Source organism: Erinaceus europaeus, chromosome 13 (genome assembly GCF_950295315.1).
Source record: "Erinaceus europaeus chromosome 13, mEriEur2.1, whole genome shotgun sequence".
Classification (NCBI taxonomy): domain Eukaryota; kingdom Metazoa; phylum Chordata; class Mammalia; order Eulipotyphla; family Erinaceidae; genus Erinaceus; species Erinaceus europaeus.
Genome location: NC_080174.1, coordinates 80,963,768 through 80,986,881, shown reverse-complemented (window position 1 = coordinate 80,986,881; position 23,114 = coordinate 80,963,768). Strand labels below are relative to the sequence as shown.

At 39.1% G+C, this 23,114-nt stretch overlaps 1 protein-coding gene across 6 annotated transcripts in view; it reads left to right on the top strand.

Annotated features, from left to right (window-relative positions):
• Positions 1-23,114, top strand: part of NFIA (nuclear factor I A) — a 482,852-nt gene that overhangs the window by 374,561 nt on the left and 85,177 nt on the right. For 3 of the 6 annotated variants that reach the window (XM_060206322.1, XM_060206323.1, XM_016187975.2), the window contains exons 7-8: positions 18,856-18,984; positions 21,435-21,488. In XM_060206322.1, the coding sequence (XP_060062305.1) occupies positions 18,856-18,984; positions 21,435-21,488 (183 nt within the window). The remainder of the gene's footprint in view (positions 1-18,855; positions 18,985-21,434; positions 21,489-23,114) is intronic. The other 3 variants (XM_007522725.3, XM_007522726.3, XM_007522724.3) reach the window with 1 other exon arrangement.

The window sequence follows — 23,114 nt, the reverse complement described above, 5'->3', positions numbered from 1 at the left end:
TGAAAACTTTGGAGTGTTCTATGAATCTGTTAACATGAAATCTCCTGTTCTAAATTTTATATTAAGTATTTTATTTTAGAGAGTGAGAGAGACACCCCAGAGCACTGCTGAGATCTGGCTCATGGTGGTGCTCGTAAAGTTAAACTTGAAGCATATGCACATGTCTGTGCCTAAGGAAAAGCAACGATCAGATGATGGAGGGAAAACTAAATAAGCAAGATAGGCCTTGCTTTCAAAAACCTTACAGCCCCATCAAGGGAGGATGGGTGACTGCTAGTACAAATTGCAGAACCTACTAAGAGTGATGCAGGTTGGGAGTTTGTTCATTGATGTAGACCGCAGTCCTCCACTTCAGCTGTTAAAAACCCCAAAAACAATTAGGGGCCGGGTGGTGGCACACCTGGTTGAGCACATGTAATACAATGTTCAAGGTTTGAGTCCCCCAGTCCCCACCTGCAGGCGGAAGGCTTTATCAGTGGTGAAGCAGGGCTGCAGGTGTCTCTCTGTCTCTCTCCCTTTCTATCACTCCCTTCCTTCTCGATTTCTGGCTGTCTCTAGCCAATAAATAAAGATAATAATAAATTTAAAAAGTTAAAAAAAAAACTGTTAAAACAAACAAAAAAACATTATGCTGAGGACATAGATAGCATCATGGCTATTCAAATGAGTTTCATGCCAGAGGCCCTGAGATCCCAGGTTCAGTCCCCAGCTGAACAGTACTCTGATCTTTAGGGAGTTGGGCGGTAGCGCAGCAGGTGAAGTGCACATGGCGCAAAGTGCAAGGTAAGGATCCTGGTTCGAGTCCCTGGCTCCCCACCTGCCGGGGGGGGGGGGGACTCAGGGGGGGGCTCAGCTAACAAGTGGTGAAGCAGATCTACAAGTGTCTATCTTTCTTGCACCCTCTCTGTCTTCCCCTCCTCTCTCCATTTCTCTCTGCCCAATCCAACAATGACAACAACAATAAAAACTACAACAATAAAACAACAAGGGCAACAAAAGGAAATAGATTTTTTAAAAAAGATTAAAAAGATAATTTAGATTATGTTTTTGTCATGGGAATACTGCTGAAATGTTTAATACAGACATGCTTTAGGAGTAGTAATTCATGTTTATTGAGCACTATGGACCAAACACTATTGTTCTAAGCATGTGTGTGTGTATATATATATTAGCGTTTGTACCTACATATATACAAATATATGTGTTAGACATGCATATTTGTATGTACTGGCACATGCATATTCATTTCATTGGTAATACAGATTACTGCTAATAACTTTCACAGGCTTGCTTCTCTCCTGTGTGTATTTATACTTTTCTGGCCTACTGGTAATTCCATTTAAATGATAATCAAGTATGACACCATCCGTTCATATGGAAATATGGTCCTGTTCTTTTATGGGCTATCGATATTTTAAAGAAATTAGTCTCTTCAGCGGGGAAGCAATTACAGAAACCAGACCTTCCACCTTCTGCACCCCATAATGACCCTGGGTCCATACTCCCAGAGGGATAAAGAATAGGAAAGTGTATCAGGGGAGGGGATAGGATATGGAGTTCTAGTGGTGGGAATTGTGTGAAGTTTTACCCTTCTTATCCTATGGTTTTTGTCAGTGTTTCCTTTTTATAAATAAAAATGAATGAATAAATAAATAAATAAATAAATAATAAATTACTCTCTAGTACTCCACGATAAGGTGTTTTGCATAGAGATGGAGGTAAAAAGGATAGGAACAGTCCTCAGGCCCAGGAGTTAGTAGCTTCTCCCCCTGCAACGTGCAGTGACTTTACATACATCCCACTTGCTGTCCTGCCTGGCAGAGGGGCACAGTGATGCCAACTCTGTCCATCCAAGGATTTCAAATACATCCTAAACTCATCAATTAATCAAAGCCATGGCACCCATTTTGAGACGATGGGTGACTCACATCCTAGAAGATCACGAGAAACGCTCACACCCACATAGTAAATCAAGGACTGTCTCCTGATGGGTTTCCGAACAGCACTCCAAGTACTAAGATGGATCACGGGGCATGTCTCTCAAACAGGAGAAAATGGAAAGGGTTCTCTCCAGCACTGGATCACGGCGCATGTCTCTCAAACAGGAGAAAAGCTCAGCAGTATATATAAAAAAACTTACTATTTTATTTCCAAACATCTCTGAAACATAGTGAGAAGTTAAACTACAATAAAATGATAGAACCTATTGATACATTAAGGTGCATTAAGCCTGCTTTTTTAGAGTTAAGTGATGCTGTTACTCCTTTCATAACAATTTAAATATTTGGATTTTAAAATACAGAGTTAGCTTGGCTCCTGGTTCTCAAGTATGTTTAAAGTAAAGGACTTTACAGTGCTTCAAGGTCTCAGCCCACAGGAACAGGCAGCCTGACAGTCAGCTGTGGATGTTCAGTATTCATTCAGGTAATGCTTCTGCTCTTCTGGGTCGCCATGTGGCCCAAGCATCTTACTGTCATTTATTTAGAAATATTCTAACCTCTAGGGATTTCCCACTTTGCATGTAATGAGAGATAGTTAAAATTTTCATTTGTGGGAAGTCGGGTGGTAGCACCCCAGGTTAAGCGCATGTGGCGTGAAGCGCAAGGACCGGCATAAGGATCCTGGTTCAAGCCCCTGGATCCCCACCTGCGGGGGAGTCGCTTCACAAGTGGGGAAGCAGGTCTGCAGGTGTCTATCTTTCTCGCCCCCTCCTCTCTCCATGTCTCTCTGTTCTGTCCAACAACAATGACATCAGTAACAACAACAATAATAACTACAACAACAATAAAAAAAACAAAAAACAAGGGCAACAAAAGGGAAAATAAATAAATATAATATTTTTTTATTTGCACCACTAGAAATGCATTCATTAGTGATTCAAGGAATGGCAACCCAATATCCTTTCCTAATCTGAAATGTCCTGTGTACTATCACAATATCCTGCCATGTTGGCTATTGTATCCCAGAACTAACTTCACCATAATTATTTCCAAAGACGAACAAATTCTAGGGTAGCATGATTACTTACAACTGAATGCCAGTCAGAATTTGCCATCTGCCTTTCAGCCATTTTGTGAACTCAGTTGAAGAGAAAATTTTCCAAAATGGCTGTGCATCAACAAAAATGTTTTAACATTCTTTGGGGACTGATATAAACAGCACTTCATGTGCTGGTGTCTAAATACACGCTTTAAGGATTAAAAGTCGTACACGATGGATGAGTGCAGGGAGGGTAGCAACACACCTGGTAGAGTGATCATATTAAAATGTGCAGGGACCGGGGTTCAAGCCCCTGGTCCTCACTGCAGGAAGAAAGTTTCATAAGGGGTGAACAGGACTGCAAGTGTTTCTCTGTCTATCTCCCTCTTTATCTCCCCTTCCTCTCAGTTCCTGGTTGTCTCTATATAATCAATAAAAAAAAAAGTGCAGGATGAATAAAAGTGATTTTCAGGGTCAGAATAAAAGTGATTTTCAGGGTCAGTTATTCTTTGATATTTATCACTTCATGGTGGTGACACTTCTAATTTTTAAAGCTTCTTTTTCCTTGTGGGTGTTTTTTTTTTCCCCTTTGGAAGAGAAATCTTATCCTCAAAAAAATGTAGCTGGTAATTTTTCTCCTTTTGATGTGCTTGATTTTTTAAAATTTTTATTTATAAAATGGAAATATTAGGGCTAGGCACAATGGATTAAGTTAACATGGCACAAAGCACAAGGACCGGCGTAAGGATCCCGGTTCGTGCCCCCAGCTCCCCACCTGCAGGGGTTTTACTTCACAAGCAGTGAAGCAGGTCTGCAGGTGTCTGTCTTTCTCCCCCCCTCTCTTCCCCTCCTCTCTCCATTTCTTTCTGTCCTATCCAGCAGCAATAACAGCTAAAACAACATTGACAGCTACAACAAGGGTAACAACAATGGCAACAAAATGGGAAAAATGGCCTCCAGGAGCAGTAGATGCATAGTGCTAGCACCAAGGAGCCCCAGTGATGACCCTGGAGGCAAAAAAAAAAAAAAAATACTGACAAGACTATAGGATAGGAGGGGTACAACTCCACACAGTTCCCAACCCCAGAACTCCATATCCCATCCCCTCCCCTGATAGCTTCCCTATTCTTTATCCCTCTGGGAGTATGGACACGGGGTCATTATGGGGAGCAGAAGGTAGAAGGTCTGGCTTTTATGACTGCTTCTCAGCTGAACATGGGCATTGGCAGGTTGATCCAGACTCCCAGCCTGTCTCTCTCTTTCCCTAGTGGGGCAAGGATGTTGGGAGTTGGGGCTATACTTTTTTATGAGTTTGCCCATTAGCATTGAAGCTTTCACATGTGTTTCATTAAAAAAAAAAAAAAATTCTTGAAAACACATAATCATTAGATTGTGTCTCATAAATTTATGTCTTAACCACACATTTAGAGACTTCTGCAGAGATAGACTTTGTTATAAATGTCATTATCTGCCACTTCTGCTACTTGATGGTTGTTTTACATTGACAAACACCAGAGAAAGAAAGTCTCCCTTGTGGGAGTGACTCCACAACTTCTATTCAACACCCAACTGTGTTTGTTTTCCATACCTAAGAAGAGAGTTGCTGATAATTGCCACTTAAAAACTTTTAAAGCGAATAATAACAGTAATAGTATTAATAATAACAATAATAATAATGGATAGGAACCCAGATTTCACTAGCTAGATATGTCTGGAATTAGTCGTTTGGCTTAGGGGTAACCAGTCTACTTACAGAACTCAGAGTGATTTGCTTTTTTGTTTTCATCTTGTGTAAGACCTTTTCCTAATAGTTGCTGCATTAATCACAAGAGTAAGAAAAGCTGTAAAGTTGATAAATTTCAAGCAACCCACTTTGGTTGGCCTGTGCGGAGTTGTCTGTATAAAATTGGATTTTGTGTTGGGTTCCAAAAAGAAGTGTGAACAAGATGGAGAAGTGTTAAATCATGACTCCAGAGAAAATGTCGGGCATGAGCAGTTTATAGTTTAAGTGAAAATGAAACTTTAGGATTGGACACATAAGACAAGAAGAGAACAGAGTGAATCATTAACTCCAATATGAAAGCAGCCTCGGTGATCAAGTTTCACTAACCTTGAATAAGACACTCCATAAAGACTGACTGAATGGAGCTAACTCATTTACTTAATTGATAGGAAAAGCTTTGCCAAGCATTCACCCTTAGTGTCAGATAAGTGATTTTTAATAAAATATTTCAGAGATATGAAGACAGTTAAGAAAACAGCACAGTTTTTAATAATTGCTCTCATAAGTAAACGGATATATCACTGCATTGTCACAAAGAATGACAGTGAGCAGAAACATCCTGTTAAATCTCTCTGTGAGAAGTAGTCAGTGTTATTAGACAGACACCATCTCTTCTACTGAATGTAGATTAATCAGAAGTACAACTTTACTGGGAATTTTTTTTCCCAGTATGTCATTGTTTCGTGGCCTCTTGTCAGATGTTGTGCTTCAGAAAAATGATTAACGTAATTGTGTGATTTACATTAAGTACAGTATTCCCCCTTTTGCTGGTGTTGTTCATTTTAATGGGGTTTAATGAATGTTTGTGAGCCTTCATCCTTCACAGAGTTGCACTTGAGGTGGGTGGTTCATTTTGTTTTGCAAAATATTAGGTAAATAATATAACTGAAGTGTTTTTAAGCTTTGAAACAACCTTTTGACTCATCTATCTAAAAAAAGAAGCATGACTATCAAGAGAGGTTTTCTTGTAAGAAAATAAAGCCAAAGTTGTCACTGCTGTTGTTGTCCTCCTCCTCCTCCTTCTGCATCGAATAAGAGCTCAAGAGGAAACGCTTTTGGTGAAAAGATTTGTGTTAAAATGATGAATGTGTTCTCCCTTTCCAGTATCCACAAGCATTGCCCTTTTAAAAGATTCCACTTCATTTTGCTGGATAGCTTCTAGTTTCAGCTATGGAGTACTGTTTGTAATATAACAGTATCACCCTGCCCACTACACAACTCTATCCTATCATTTTTTTTTTTAATGACTCAAAGACCTTTGAAGGCAAAGAATAGGCCTATTGAAGGCTGGCAGGCAGACTTCACTAAGTAACAGGTGGAGGTCAAAGTAGTTTATTTGTAGGAATGAACACAGTGCAGAGATGGAAAAATCAAATGTTTTCCATAATAAGGTTTAGTGAGAAAATGCTGACTACACTAAGCTTAGATTCTAGCTGACAGAACCTTTTCTAGTGTTCATTACGTGATTTCACAGTTCACGCAATTTGAAGAAACCTAAAATTATATTTCTTTTCCCCTCATGAAATGTTCCAATTGGTTTCAAATTTTACTTTAAGTAAAGTGATGGGTGCTTTGCTTGTATCCAGGGAATATTGGGATTAATAGATTCCCAGAGCAGAAGCATTTCAAATAGGGAACATTGCAGACAACACATCTCTTTTAAATTCAATCTTAGCACTCCCAGCTTTCAATCACTAACAGAAGGCAGCACATCTTAATAAACTGTAAGCTTCACATAAATTAAATGGACACTCTACGTGGGGAAAACTATCCAGCTCTGTACTTATATGGTGCATATGTTTTTACTTTTGTCCGTTGGAAAAGGAGATAAGCATGCTGAAAAGATAGGAAAGTAAAATTTGTCTCCTGTTATACAGTGGGACTAAGGAGTAAAAGTTCTTTGGAGGTTGATAGACCAGAACTATGTAATAAACTTTTCTGCAGTAATGTGAATATTCTTTTTTTAAATTTTTTATTTAAGAAAGGATTAACGAACAAAACCATAGGGTAGGAGGGGTACAACTCCACACAATTCCCACCACCCAATCTCCATATCCCACCCCCTCCCATGATAGCTTTCCCATTCTCTATCCCTCTGGGAGCATGGACCCAGGGTCATTGTGGGTTGCAGAAGGTGGAAGGTCTGGCTTCTGTAATTGCTTCCCCGCTGAACATGGGCGTTGACTGGTCGGTCCATACTCCCAGTCTGCCTCTCTCTTTCCCTAGTAGGGTGTGTCTCTGGGGAAGCTGAGCTCCAGGACATATTGGTGGGGTCTTCAGTCCAGGGAAGCCTGGCCAGCATCCTGGTGGCATCTGGAACCGTATCCAGGAGATGTGGTCGGAGCTCAGCCGCTAGCAGCTTCTCAGTCCGCCATCTTCTGCAATCCGCCAATAATGTGAATATTCTATGACCACCTTGTCAAAATCCTGTAACAACTAGCCAGATATGGCTACAAAGACTTGAAATGTAGCTATGCTGAGCTGCAGAATTTTTTTTTAATTTATCTAATTTTAATGAATTTAAATGTAAGTAGCTGCATGCGACTAGTAGTTACTATATTGAGTGGGGAAGACACAAACCAAACATATGTGTGAAGGAGCTTTTAACTTTTCGGATGGCTATCTAGGAAGAATGAATCAAACATGATGCTGCGTCATGCTATATTTATCTTGCCTGTAAAGACAATAATTTGGTTGTCTCCGTAATTTCTTCTTTATTCTTTGTCCTCTGTGAATCTATGATTGTTATGTTCAGCCCAAATCTGTTTCTTCTCCCTGAATACATTGAATGATGGGTTGTTAAGGATACGAGATGGGTAGGGAATCTCCAACTTGTGTAAAAGGTTGGAGCATAAAATACATCTTTTTCATTTCGGTCCTGACAGTGAATGTCTGTGTTTACCCAGAACACAGAGGAAATCCCCTAAAAATTCAGAAGACTTTATTATTGGCCCAGGAACCAGATTTTTATATGACTTTTTTTTTTCCATGTGTCTATTCTTCACTGTCATTGGTTGTAAATTTCCACTGACAAGTGAACATTTGGAATACATTAGACAACTCATCATTTCTTTTCTCCTGAGTTATCCAAATAATTTCTTCTTTATTCTTCCATTATTTTTTTTAAATTAAAGAAATCATTTGTGTCCAAACCTTTTAAATTAGATGAACTTTTTATGATGCAGTAATTCTTTTGGGGAGTCCTTGTAGCTCATTTTTAAATGGTTGCATATAGAGTACGAAGCATAAACCTTGGAAGCTGTATTAATTTTCATTTTATTCTCTCCATCATAAAATAATTTTAAAACGTTTTTATTCACTGAAAAAGGTTAAAAGTCAAAATAGTCTAGATATTTTACCTTTTATTGTTGAGTGTATTAATGATAATAAATTACATTAGAACAAGCTCTAATAGATTTTATCATTAGGACACACATCTAAGCAGAACATTGAACTATCTCCTCATATTACACAGCGTGTGTTTATACCCACAGGAACAGAATAATCCTTTAACAGTGAGATTAATCTACCCAATCATTGCTTTTTTTTTTCTTTCTTTCCTCAAGGGTTATTGCTAGGGGCTCGGTGCCTGCACTATGAATCCACTGCTCCTGGTGGTCATCTTTTTTCCTATTGTTGTTGTTGCTGTTATTATAGTTGTTGTTGAATCGGACAGAGAGAAATGGAGAGAGGAGGGGAAGACAGAGAGGGGGAGAGAAAGACAGACACCTGCAGACCTGTTTCACCGCTTGTGAGGCGATTCCCCTGCAGGTGGGAAGCCAGGGGCTTGAACCATGATCCTTGAGCGATCCTTGTGCTTCACACTATGTGCGCTTGAGCCGGTGTGCTATAGCCCCCCCCCCCATTGCTTTCTTTAGTGTCCGTCTCTATTTGTTATTAACAGTCCATTACAAGATTGTAGGACGACAGTGCACAGTCCCACACCACACCCCAACCGAAGCCTCTATCCCCACCCTCCCATCCCCCAAAGAGAACCACCACAGTTCTCGCAAGTCTTAGAAACAGTTCGCCCAAGGTGAAGTTGAAATGCTCCTGAAAAAGTGCTGTTCTTAAACTATCATGCAACCGCTCACCAGTAGGGGATAGTTGGGCATCCAGAAGGGAAAAGTCTTAAGAATAGATTTTTCCTTGGTGGATGACCTGGAAAAATGTGGTGCTGTTACTCAGCTGTCACTCAGTAGTGGATAATCAGCACTGGTGTTTATACTTAGTCATCCCCAGCACAAGCAAACGTGCTTATTAATTATCTCCCATCTTCAAAGAGCGCTCCTTGCTTCCCCTGATATCTCCTCATAACTACTATTTCTCCACTTTTCCCAGCAGAGTGATTTCATAAGGAGTAGCTCTACCCATTTCCTTTGCCTCCTTGCTCACTATGGATTCTGTAAACTGTTCTGACTTTCAGTCTGTCTCACTCTCTTGGAGCTCATTTTTTCCAAGATGGCGTTCTCAGGTGGTAGCAGGGTTGATATTAATGGACATGTGCTTGGTAAGGCTGATGCTATACCCCAGTAGGGTGAGCTAATTCCTAGCACCTGCAAATTGGTCCCTCGTCAAATCCAGTGGTCTCTTCTATCCTCATTGTATTTGATGTCACTGTAGCATTCATATAATTCAGTCACAACCTTCTCTGAAATCTTGGTTTCTGTACAACTCCACTTTCCTGTAACGAACATAAATGCCTTAGCTGAGTTGTCTGTTTTGATACTGACTTTAGTAGCTCAGGGCTTCCTTGATTTCAAATTTTGAACTAACTTTTAGGGTTTGGGCAGTCACTTATACACTAGAACACCTGCCTTACCAAGCCCACGGTCGTGAGGTTCAGTCCTGCTACCATATGAGAGCGCCGTGGTCACACATTACAGGGGGAAGGAACTCCATGGGTGGGGTGGGGTGGTTTCCTCCCATCTCTCTTCCTCTCTTTATAACAGAGAGTGAAAAAAATCAGCCCAGGGAAGGTATGGAGTGGTGATGTTGTACAAGCATAAGATCCTGAATTTGGGGGTCGGGCGGTAGCGCAGCGGATTAAGCGCACATGGTGCGAAGTGCAAGGACCGGCTTAAGCATCGTGGTTCGAGCCTCCGGCTCCCCACCTGCAGGGAGGGTGGCTTCACAGGTGGTGAAGCAGGTCTGCAGGTGTCTGTCTTTCTCTCCCCCTCTCTGTCTTCCCCTCCTCTCTCCATTTCTCTGTGTCCTATCCAACAATGACGACATCAATAAAACAACAAGGGCAATAAAAGGGAATAAATAAATATATTTTTTAAAAAGATCCTGAACTTATTCCCAGTGCCACAAAATAAATAAATTGAATTTTAAATAATTTCCTATGTTGAATCACAAGCTTTCTTAAGTTTTCGTGAATCATAATATAGTCTAGGCTTGAAGATAATAACTAGTCCTAAAACAAATTCTGACCCTTTCTGATTGTCAGTAGATATAACAATGGCTTGTAGGAAACTTTATAAAAGAAACAATAAAAGGCCTATTGTAAACACTACATTTATGACAATTTAACATCTGTGTGATATTTATTTCTTGAAGTTTCCATGTTAGAATCATTGACAGTACATCGAGATTCATGTAATAAAATCTAAAATGAACCATACTAAAGATGAGAAAAGTCTTTAGTATGTAAGACTAAATGACTCTTAGTATAATTCACACTTGTGTTTATTTTATGTTTTTTGTACATTATTTTGCAGATGACATGATCTTTCTTTGAATTATTCTTTAAATAACCAAACTAGAAATTTCAACTACACATACATTTTATTGACTTAAAAAGGGCATTGGTTTTATATGATACTGCTAAACACAGAAACAAGTATGCTTTTTATACAGTGCAGAAGGTTTAGAACAAGAGAGACCTGAGTCTGAAATGCCACTTAATAGACATGATTTTTGGCAAATCACTTGGCATTTCTTAAAATTAAGCTGCAGCAGCATTAACTTGGAAATAGGATGGATAATACCTAGTGAAAGGAAGTGCTAGGATTTGAGAGATTTGTGACTTCCTGTCCATGGAAGTACATTATAATTTATAACTTATTATTTTGGCCTATTTTTAAATAATCATTCTTCCTTTTTAAATGTTTAATTATTTTTATTTATTGGATAGAGACAGTAGAAATTGAGAGGAAGGGGAAGATAGGGAGAGAGACAGAGAGATACCTGCAACCCTGCTTCACTACTCTTGAAACTTCCCCCTGCAGGTGAGGACTTGTGGCTTGAACCTGTGTTCTTGCATACTGTAACATGTGGGCTCAATCAGGTGTGCCACCACCCATCCCCAAAAAATCAATCATTCTATGGAGATGTGATGATTTATTCTCTTCTTTTTCTTTCTTTTTTTTTTAAATTGATCTAATAATGATCAACAAGACAATAGGATAAGAGGGTACAATTCCACGGAGTTCCCACCACCAGAGTTTAGCATCACATCCCCTCCATTGGAAGCTTTCCTATTCTTTACCCCTCTGGGAGCATGGACTCAGGGTTAGTATGGGATGCAGAAGGTTGGAGATCTGGCTTCTGTAATTGCTTCTCCACTGGACATGGGTGTTGGCAGGTCGATCCATACTCCCAGCCTATCTTTATCCTTGTGGGGCCAGGCTCTGGAGAGTCAGGGCTCCAGAACACATTGGTGAGGTCGTCTGCCCAGGAAATTCAGGTTGGCTTCATGGTAGCATCTACAACTTGGTGGCTGAAAAAGCATTAAGATATAAAGCAGGGAAGTCGGGCGGTAGTGCAGTGGGTTAAGAGCATGTGGCACGAAGCGCAAGGACCAGCGTAAGGATCCTGGTTTGAGCCCCTGGATCCCCACCTGCAGAGGGGTCGCTTCACAGGCGGTGAAGCAGGTCTGCAGGTGTCTGTCTTTCCCTCCCTCTCTCTGTCTTCCTCCCCTCTTTCCATTTCTCTCTGTCCTATCCAACAACAACAGTAATAGCTACAACAATAAAATAATAAGGACAATAAAAGGGAATGAATAAACAAATAAATATTTTTTAAAAAATATATAAAGCAGAACAAATTGTAAATTAGCAGGAACTTAAAGGCAAGGATAGAGTGGATGAGATTTGGGGTCTCCATTCTGATAAAAGCTAGAAGGTCTATGTTGGGTACATTACATGGGGCCCGTGACTTTACTAGTTTTTGCCTGAACCCAACAACTTACATGCAGGTTGACCCAAGGTATCATCTGGGGAGATGGTGTTAGAATTGGAGAAAGAACTAGAAAGCTGTGTCAGGGAAGAGAGTAGCTCCCAAATATGGGGAAAGTGTATAAATAGTGTTAACTGTAAACCTCATCGATTTGATCTGGGGCCTATGTTCATCACAGGAGCCTGTGTAACCTCTGCATCTCTATAGGTCTGAGCTCTCATTCTATGGTCATGTCTAGGAATCTTCTAGGCTGCACTCATTTCAGGATTTATCTCCCTCAAGTGGTAGAGTATATTGCCCAAAGGTTCCCTTTGGAGAATGGGGCTGTCCCTACCATTGTTGGTCCAATACCAATACCAGTACCAATGTGGATTGAGGGTAAGGTCCTATAGGGGCCCACGAAGGAAACTATTTTATGTCAAATTTATAAATCACACTGTGGTCCACTCTAACCTACTTATAAAATTGATTTTATAACTAATTTTACATAAAAATTTCATCCATGTTCATACTATGAGTGCAGTGATTGCTGATTTCCAAGGTTCTTCCCAAATTATAACCTTAAATTAACATTATTAAAAGTCAACTTTCTATTCTTGCCTTTGATTCTTTGAAGAAAACCACATACCTGTTAAATCTGGTCTGACTCCATAAATTATATCACCAAAAACTCCTACAACAGACAAACTACTATCCTGAGTTATTACCAGGGATAGTATCCACAGGACAATGAGTTCTTGGAAGAGGACAAGGAATTCTTAATAAGTCCTCTGACTGACTTGTCATAATTTTAATTTTAAAAAATCCAGCATGTTGTTCCATTGTCACTGAAATAATTATAGTTTACTGTGAAATGTCTTCCTTCTCTCCACTTCCCATTGGTATTATAGTTCATTTCACTCCTAAAAGTATCTTCTTTAAGAAACTTGAAAAGAGCAATGTTGTTCTCATTCCTGAAAGATTTGCTTCATAATTCTCTTAGAATTCATGGTCAAAGTATTTAGTAAATCTCATAACTTGGGAACAAAATATATTGAAATTAATTATGATTTTCCCTTCTTTTTAAGAAGTATTTTTTAATATTTATTTATTTATTTTCCCTTTTGTTGCCCTTGTTTTTTTTATTGTTGTTGTAGTTATTACTGTTGTTGTTATTGATGTCGTCGTCGTTGTTGGATAGGACAGAGAGAAATGGAGAGAAGAGGGGAAGACAGGGGGAGAGAAAGATAGATACCTGCAGACTTGCTTCACCGCCTGTGAAGTGACTCCCCTGCAGGTGGGGAGCCGGGGGCTGGAACCAGGATGCTTACATGGGTCCTTGTGCTTCGCACCGCATACCCTTAACTCACTGTGCTACCACCCAACTCCCTTCTATCTTCCTTTTACTCTCTGTAACATCGGTTTAGATCAAAAGGGCTAGCACAAACAAACCTTGATTTCTTTTAGATAATCCGAGAATTATTTTTTAGTTTATTTTTATTAGTGATTCAATATTGATTTTCAAAATTACATGTCAATAGGAGTATAATCCCATAGTGTTGGCACCACCAGAGTTATGAATCCCCAGTCCCTCCATTACAAACCACCACAATTCTCCCAAGCTTGCAGACATGGGTTAACTGTCATTTCTCCATTTATACACAATTGCTCACTTTTTCTTCCAGGTCCAATCCTCTCTTCCCATCCAAACCACACATAACCCTATTACTACATCTGAATATCTCTTTCCTTTTGTCCTCCAACTCTGGGACCTGATAGAACTGGAGTTCAGAGCTCTCTAATCCTCTTCCTCCTATAACTTCTTTCCCACTGTAAGTATGGATCAAAGTTGTTTTGGGGGTACAAAAGATTTGTGGCTTCTTCAGTTGCTTCTCCACTGGATTTGGGCACTGGCAGGTTGATCCATGCCCCCAGCCTGTCTCTTATCTTTCCCTAGTGGGGTAGAGCTCTGGAGAGGTGAGTTTCCAAGACACATTGGTGAGATCATCTGCCCAAAGAAGTCAGGATAGAATCAGGGTAGCATCTGTCATATATATACATATATATATATATATATATATATATATATATATATATATATATATGTTTCAGTCTGATTTTATTCATGATGTTTCTTAAAAGAATAGGTGGGGGGAGACAATAGAAAAAAATTTAAGTGTTTGTGTCATTGAAAATAATCACTTAATAGTCTCATTTCTAAGATGATGTCATATTTTCTCTGTGTGCATGTAGGCTAGTGAAATTTCTCACAATCTGAAATGAATCTCTTAAAACCAATGAGCATTTTCAGAGTCCTAGAGAGCAGTGCACCATAGTGTCTTCAATACATAACTCTAACATTGACAGCAACCTTGTATTTGATTATCCTATTAGTTCACTTTTGCTGTGTATTCAATTACCACAAGCTTAGAAGCTTTGAACAACACACAATTATTTTCTCATATTTTCCATCTATCAGGATTTGGGCACAACTTGGTGATCCCTCTGTTCAAGGTCTCATAACAGCGTGTTCTAATTTTCATCCAGTCAGTACTTGTGTCTGAAGCTCGAGGTCTGTTTGCAAACTATAGTGATTGTTAGGAAGATTCAGTTCTGTGTTATTTTAGAATGACGCCCTACTTTATAACTGATCTGATAGTGGTTGATAAGACAGCATAAGTTGCAGGTATTCCACTTTATGCTTCAACATCTGTAGATATCATATTAAATAATCATCACTGAAAGTCTAATCACCACTCATCAATTTACCGTTGACTCCCTTTACCCATTTCAGCCACTCCAACTCTTCCCCTCTGGTAACCACCTTTCTTTCCAGTTGTCAGATCTAAGAGTTCCTTTTGCTTCAGTTGATCTTGGCTTTGTTTCCTTAAAATCCACATAGGCATGAGAGCATATGGTATTTCTCTTTTTCTACTTGACTTGTTTCACTTAGCATTATTCCCTCATTATCCACTTACATTGCTACACATGACAAGAGTTCATTGTCTTTTATAGCTAAGTAGTATTCCATTGTGTATATATCATGTCTTCTTTAATCATATGGAACCTTGGGGCCATCTTAAAATTCCAACTACTGCAAATACTGACAGTGACTCTAACAGAATTTTAGATATATTTAACAGTTATTTACATAATAATATGATTATAGAAATATAATTATACACTACACCCACAACCAAAGTCCTGTACCACTTCCACCCCCCAAAAAACCACCATAGTTTTCACAAAGTCTTAGAGAGTTTCACTTCTCTCTGCAATTTCCTACATTTAAATGATCTAATTCACATGTGAGTAAAAGTATCCTATATTTCTAAGAGAATCTTTATGGATATTGTATTTCCCTTCACTTAATCAGTCACTGAATGACCAGTTAAGTGGAGATAAATTCACAGTCTGCGTGTTTGAAACCTATGATAAGACAAAAATGCTTCTTCAGATCTACTTCTTATCCTGTTTGCTATCATTTGGGCTTTTAAGTAGTCTGTTGGAGGCAGTATCCTACTTAGACACCACGTGATAAATTTATCTTGTTCTATAAAATTCTTTATTTTTATATGTTGAAAAGAACTTTTAAGTAATATTTTTGCCTGTTCCAAAAGAGGCACAAGCATTGCTTTATCTATAATCTCTTAAATATATTTAATACTTGTTAAAATGTAATGAAATTAGACTTGTACTTAAGACCAAGTGAATCAGTCATTAATCTGTACAGAAATGGTTTAACAGTTGTACATTGTGAACTGGTAAGAGAAATTTTAGCAAAGAGCATTTTTTCAAGTAGCATACAGAAATCAAATTTGATTTCAAAAATAAAAATCAGGGTAAGTATTCTCCTACTTTTTTTACTAGAATTTTTGAAATTTTTACCTGGTCAATTAAATATATGAAGCAAATTAACCAAAACATAAACTATGTACATGGAGAAAATGGAGGCCGAGTGGTGGCACATCTAGTTAAGTGCACACATTAATAGGTTCAAGCTCCTGGTCCCCACCTGCAGGGGGAAAGCTTTGCAAGTGGTGAAACAGGGCTGCAGCCGTGTCTCTCTGTCTGTCTCCCTCTCTGTCTCCTACCCTCTTAACTTCTGACTGTCTCTATACAATAAATAAAGATAATAAAAATGTTTAAAAGAATATTAAAGTCTATAATAAAGAGGTGTGTTCAATTCTATAAAAATTGAAAACTCAAAGAATTTTGGATTCTTAACAGCCTCAGAGTTCATAATAGTTAATTGTGACAAGTTTAGGTCATGCAAAATGTGACTTGTTCTTCTTACATGCAGATATTAAATCTCTAATTCTTCTAAAGATTTTAATTTTGCTGGTTTTGAACCCATATACCAACTAGTGCTTCATGTTGCCTAAATTTTGTATATATCTTTCAGCTTTTAAAAAGGCTAGTGGGGACAGGCGGCGGCACACTCAGTTAAATATACATACAACAACTCACACAAGGACCTAGGTTTAAGCCCCCTACAACGAGAACACTTCACAAGACGTGAAGCAGGTCTGCAGGTGTCTGTGTTCCTCTCTCAGTCTCTTATCTCCCGCTCCCTTCTCGGTATCTCTCTGTCCTATTGAATAAAATGGGGGGAATGGAAAAATGGCCACCAGGTGTTGCTGAGGACTTATTCTGATGCAGTCTCCGCCCCCAGGTTTTTCTATGCCCCGCTAAATCTTAGAGTGCCCCCTTTCAACCAATCCTGGCTCCGCCCCCAGGTTTTTCTATGCCCAGCTAAATCCTAGAGTGCCCCCTTTCAACCATTCCTGTCCCTACACGGCACCCCTGGTTGTCGCCCAATAAAAAGCCCCCTCACCCCTCCCCTCTCTCTCTCTGGGCTCTCGGCTCTCCCTCTCTGAGGTCTCGCTCCCTGCTCTCCCCCTGTGGTCGGCCATTGCCGGCTGGCTCCACGTGGTCTGAACCAAACCTCCCCCCCTTTTTATAATAAAGATCTGTGTACCCCTTAGCTCTGGACGTCCGCTCTCTTCTCCGCGGTGCAGCCCGACACCAGACCACCGCAACAACAACCAGGAGCAGTGGATTCATGGTGCAGGCACTGAGCCCCAGCAGTAACCCTGGAGGCAAAAAAAAAAAAACAGGTTTAGATGAAACCTTGTTGGGATGTTCTAGACCCTGTAGTCGATATTTTAAAAATACAAGAGGGCAAAGAAAACATAGCCTTTGCACATATAGAATCTCTATTGAATATTACCTTGCAGCATCTCAATAAAGAATTATGTGATCAGAAGTAACAAGGCCATATTTAGATTTAGGGCAGACTAAGTTGTGGAGGCTAAATGCTTGTCAGTATGGAACTTAGCAGTCATTCAATAGCTGTTACATACTAATGCCATTATTATTTTTGAGTTCACTCGGTTATCCGATCATAACACATAATGCACGTAGACGTAGATATGTAAAATGAAATGTACTTCTTTTGACATGAAAACAGACCAATTTTGAGCTGAAAATTTAAGAGAGACCAAAGTTATCCTGTGTTGTGTGGACTGGGAGTTATTTCCTTTATTTTTATATCCAAGCTTTCATTGTTTTTATTGGCACCCTACCAAACTGATAGATGCTTCCAGTTGTATCTGTCAGCATGGTTGCTGAGAACATTACAGATTCAGTAATTGCAAAGGACTATTTTCCCATTATTCCCAAAGCATTTCCTATGTTGGAAATGCTATGAAAACCTTAGAAGCTGTAGTAAAAATATTATTTTTGAAAGCAAGCTTTTATTGTTTCCTTAACATAAAAGTAATATGTTAGCCTTAGAAAAGACAAGTAAGCAAAAAGAGGCCGTGAAAAGCACCCAGTTCTAACACACACAGAGTAAGTACTGTTATCGTTTATGTATACTTTTTTCTAGTCCTTTATGTGCACAGTTCCAAATGGTATTAGAGTGTGACATTCTAGTTGCAATAGCTTTTTCAGTAGTTATCATTATATTACAAATATTGTACCTTGTCAGTATTATTTTTGCAATGTTATTTATATTGGTTATACTGTATTTACTTAACTGTTCCCCAGGTGTTGGACATTGACATTTTCTTTCTCTACTATAAATAATTCATTGGATGAACAACTGAATTGCTATTGTTTAAATGGGTTTTAAAAATATATACATTTATTTATTTATCCACACTATTGAGAAACAGAGAGATTGAGATCAAAGTATAGCTCAATTCTAGCTTGGGGTACTGGACATTGAACCATGAACCTCTAAGCCCCAGGCACCATAGTGCAACCTGTCTGCTATAAATTTTGTTTATTATTTTTGGTGTGGGCTTTTTTTTTTGTCATTTTTTAAATGTTAGGATAGCTGAAATATTTAAAATGTGGAGCTAGTATCTTGGTGCTAAGGTAGCGTAGATGGCAAATGAAATGATTACAGGTGAAGCCTTCATACATTTTCCTGGCCTCCCTTTTGAAAACTGCCAGGGGTCACAGACACATGTAAAAAAACACTAGCACTGGGGCCAGGCAGTGGTGCACCTAGTTAAGCATACACATCCCAGTGAGCAAGGACACAGGTTCAAGCCCCTGGTCCCCACCTGCAGGGGGAAAGCTTCACAAGTGGTGAAGCAGTCTTTCAGGTGTCTCAATTTCTGTCTCTATCCAATAATAAATAAATAAATAAATAAATAAAATAAATAAATAGCACTTGCCTAGTTAAAGAAGATAGTAGCCCTTAAATAGACTATAATTTTGGAGAATCGGTTGAGACCAATTAACTGTTCAGCTACACATTGGTTCCTGTAAAAACCTCAAAGCAATTCAAAACAAATTTTCCATTCACTAGTGGATTTCTTTTGTTATTCTTTTTTTAACCTTTCAGTTTTCTCTTTTGGAATGCACAAGCTGTTGTTCCGTGAATTAAAGTCTGTTTATCAATCCATCCTTGGCAGGAATGCCATCTCCAACCACACTGAAGAAGTCGGAGAAGTCTGGTTTCAGCAGTCCGTCCCCTTCACAGACCTCCTCCTTGGGAACGGCGTTCACACAGCATCATCGACCTGTCATTACAGGACCCAGAGGTAAGCTGCCCTGTGAGGCTCCTGGTTGTTGTTAGACATGGCTTTCAACCAGGGCATCAAAATGAGAGACAGAGGATACCCCCACAATGTATCTGAATGCCTGTGTCTTCCAGTTATTCATCTTTGGGGCATAACTTTGGAGTACTAGGAAACAAAGAGATTTGAAATAGACTTGATCCTTACTTAATACAGAAAAGGGGGTGGGGGAGAATCTTACAATCTTGTAAGTCATTATTCATCACCAAAAAAGGAGGCAGAGGGTGGGGAGCAAACCCGGGGTGTTACAGAGGGGTAGGAGATACTTTTGAGTTCAGCCAAAATCTAATCTATCTCACAGGCTTTGCAAGAGTGGCAGGAGTAAATGTGTATATGTGTGTGTGTTGTTTATATATTTGTGTAGACATTTACCTGTTTTTTAAGTAAGAGCTTTTGGGGGTTTTGTTTGTTTGTTTGGTGTTTGTTTGTTTTAGTTTTTTAATCCTTGCTGACTCCCTTTCCTTGAAGCCTGATCTTACTATGTGGCATTCTGTGTCAAGGTTGTTTGTTCGCATCCCAGTGTGGACAGCAGTCTTCATTGACTCCTTTTGAAGTAGTAGACAGTTTGTCTGGTTCTCATTGCAATGTTTTCATTATTTTTGTCTCTTGTGCTTTTAAGTTTATTATTAAAATGTGTCCACAAGAAATATGATTTGTATTTCACATTAAAGACAAGCTTTAAACCTCAAGAGAATATCAGCAAATCACTTAACTTGATCTTATTGCTGGATGAGAATATTTATTAGTTTGTTTATGAAACTCCCACAGTAGGAGTATGAATAATTGTAACCACGTTTGCTTTTTTCCATCAGATTTTCGTTGAGGTAGAGTCTATGATCTACCAGCTGGTATCATAAAACATCCTAAAAAGTTATGGTCTCTTGTCTATGTTGACATACTCCTGGGAAAACTAGTATTTCTTGCATTAATCTCAATGTTAGTCCTACAAATCTGAATCCCTTTAAGAAGACTTTGCATCTCAGGGAAATATAACAGTTGAGAGGGTTGTCCACTGCACATATGCAGAAATCACACTGAATAACATAAATATTACAAATATTGGATGGAACCCTTTTTATCTATATTAACAGTTGGGATAACTTGCTTGTTCTATCTTTAAACAGAACTTTCTCGAGATTTCATAATCTTTGTCTTGTTTGTGTATGTAATTAGAAAAGAAATACATATTTCTTACTTGAAAATTTTGCATTTGAGCTGGATTATCCATTCCCAAAATGTATAATCTGTAAGTGGGTGTGGTATATTATCACTGTAACCATCATTCATTAAGCATATAAACTATATTGCAAAGTAAGAAATGTGAAGTTCCTCTCTTTTTTAAAAAATTTCCTTATTGGGGAATTAATGTTTTACATTCAACAGTACATACAATAGTTTGTACATGCATAACATTTCCCTGTTTTCCATATAACAATATAACCCCTACTAGGTCCTCTGTCATCCTTTTTGGAGGTCCCTCTTTTCAGTCAGGTATTTTGATCTCAAAAAATATATATATTGCATGTGATAATTCTCATCTTTTTCATGATCTGGACAACATGTTTGAAATGTGAGATGAAATTTAAAAGTAGAATTTTCTGCAGTAGCTCAGAGTAGAGGACTAAGATGTCTCATTCATTCAATAAATAAGAACTTACTGAGTGTCTGTCACTGTGTAGACGTTGGGAGTTCAGTGGGTCCTTTCCTCAGTATATATAGTCTTAGACAGGAGAGACACGCAAGAAGGAAGCATTTACAAGATGATATGAATCGTACTGATACTCATAGCTTTATGTCAAACAAAAGGGCTTCAGAGAGTAGTTGAAGTCATACCTGAAGAGATACTTACGTGAATACAGGACTTTCCAAGCAAAGGGAAGAATCGTGCAGTAGCAAGCTAATCAGGGTCGAGAAGAACAATATGGTGACAGTCAGAACAGCTGTGTAAGCTGTTTCTTTGATCTGGATATATATATATATCCTCACCAATAAAACAAGGCATGGACAGCTTCTCTTCCCAGCCTCACATTCTTTGACAGTGAGTATAGCAAAAGTGTATTTGTAGACCCCTTGAGTAACATAAAGCATGTACCTATATTATCATTTTAATAGTCAGTAACTATCTATCGAGTGCCTTGTATGTATCTTGCCTTCAAGTCAGAATTCTAGAAATCATTATAATTCTACTGTAAGTCTATCATTTACTGATGGGCACTATATCGGGAGCTTCTTCATGCTAGACAAATAAATACATTTACTGAAATAGCCCACATGGAGTTGAATCAGTGTAGTTTCTCTTAATCTGTATAACCATGAGTTTTGAACTACTTATATTCACGACCATGTTTATAGGGAAAAGAGAAGATGTTCAGTTTAAGAATTATGGAATACCAAAGATTCTTTGTTTTCACCAGAATTCAAGATGGTCCCCAGCATCCTCGGTTCTCCTTTCTGGAAAATCCACTCAGGTACCCACTCTTACTGCACCCTGTCCCCCTTAGTGGTTTGGTGAAAGGCCTTGAACAGTTGTGATGAAACCCTTCAGTGGCATCTTTGTGGTAAGAATCCTACAGTTGAGAGAGACTAGGGCAAGGCATTTTTTTTTTGTAAGATAATTTTTAAAGGTTAATATTCAGCCACTCCTTGCTCAAGAACTATTTTATACTGATAGTGTACTTTCTTTTAGTCTTCTCTGACCCTTTTGGCATACTAAAGCTTGGAATAGTATCACATCGGGATCTACGAGTCAGTCTTACTTACAGTGGGAGAGTCTGGTCGACAAAACCAGAGTGGAGTAAGTGTGACGTTCGTGCATACAGGAGAATTCAGCCACATGCTTTCCTTTTGTTATGTAGAATTTCCGCAACATAAAACTGTAAATCATTAGAGAAGCCAGGCAGACCACCAGATTTCTAAAGGGCCTGGAAGAAGAGAAAAGTTTGTCCTGTATTAGGTTCCTGAGATGCAGGGGCAGGGGATGAGGAAGCTATTTTCTGGTGAATAGAGAACTACACTCCTCCTTCAGTGTGGTATGCTAGGTAGTACAGAACATGGTATAGCCAGCCACCTCTAGGTAACACCTTGGTTGTCTGACTTCTACTGCCTCTCTTAAAATTTCTTCTGGCAGTGCCTTGACTGGGAAAATACCACTCTGCAACATTTCAATGCACAAGCCAGAGAGGACATTTTCACAGTTATGGCAAAGCAAGGTCACTTCACTGAAAGAAAAAAAAAGTTCTATTTATTGTTATTATTACATGCTATGTGTGTATACTATGATGAGAAATTTAGTGATTGGGGTCAGCTGTTGGCACACCTTGTTAAGTGCTCGCATTACAGCATACAAGGACCCAGGTTCAATCCCCTAGTCCCCACCTGTAGGGGGAAAGCTTCACAAGTGGGAAAGCAGGGCTACGGGTATCTCTGTCTCTTCCCCTCTCTAGCTCACCCTCTCCTCTCAATTTCTGTCTGTCTCTATCCAATAATATATAAACAAAAATATAAAAAAGAAAGGAAATTTGATGATCATCTTCTACAACAAAAGCCTCTTTTTGAAGATTACGAAACAAAATAAGAGACTGCATAACATAGTGGTTAAGCATGTAAGCTTAGTAATCCTATAGACCAAAGTTTGAATTCTTGTTTTCTGTTTTGTTTTTCTCCAGGATTATTGTTGGGTCTCGGTACAGGCACTACAAATCCACTGCTCTTGGCAGACATTTTTTTTTCCATTTTATTAGATAGGACGGAGAGAAATTGAGAGAGGAGAGGAGAGGGAGGGAGAAAGACAGACACCTGCAGAGCTGCTTTACCACTCATGAAGCTTTCCCCCTGCAGGTGGGGAGTGGGGTCTCAAACCTGGATCCTTCCTTGCATGGTCCTTGCACTTAGTACTATGTATGTTTAATCTGGTGTGCCACCGCCTGGCCCCATTTCAGTTCTTTCTCTACCACCTTTACCAGCTATGGGAACCTGACACATGACTTGGCTCCTGTGAGAAATAGCATCTTCCTATATGGGTAGCCATAATCTCTGTCTCTCCCCCTTGGAGGAGTTGATGAAGTTGCCTATTTGTAGTCATTTGTGACGGAGTA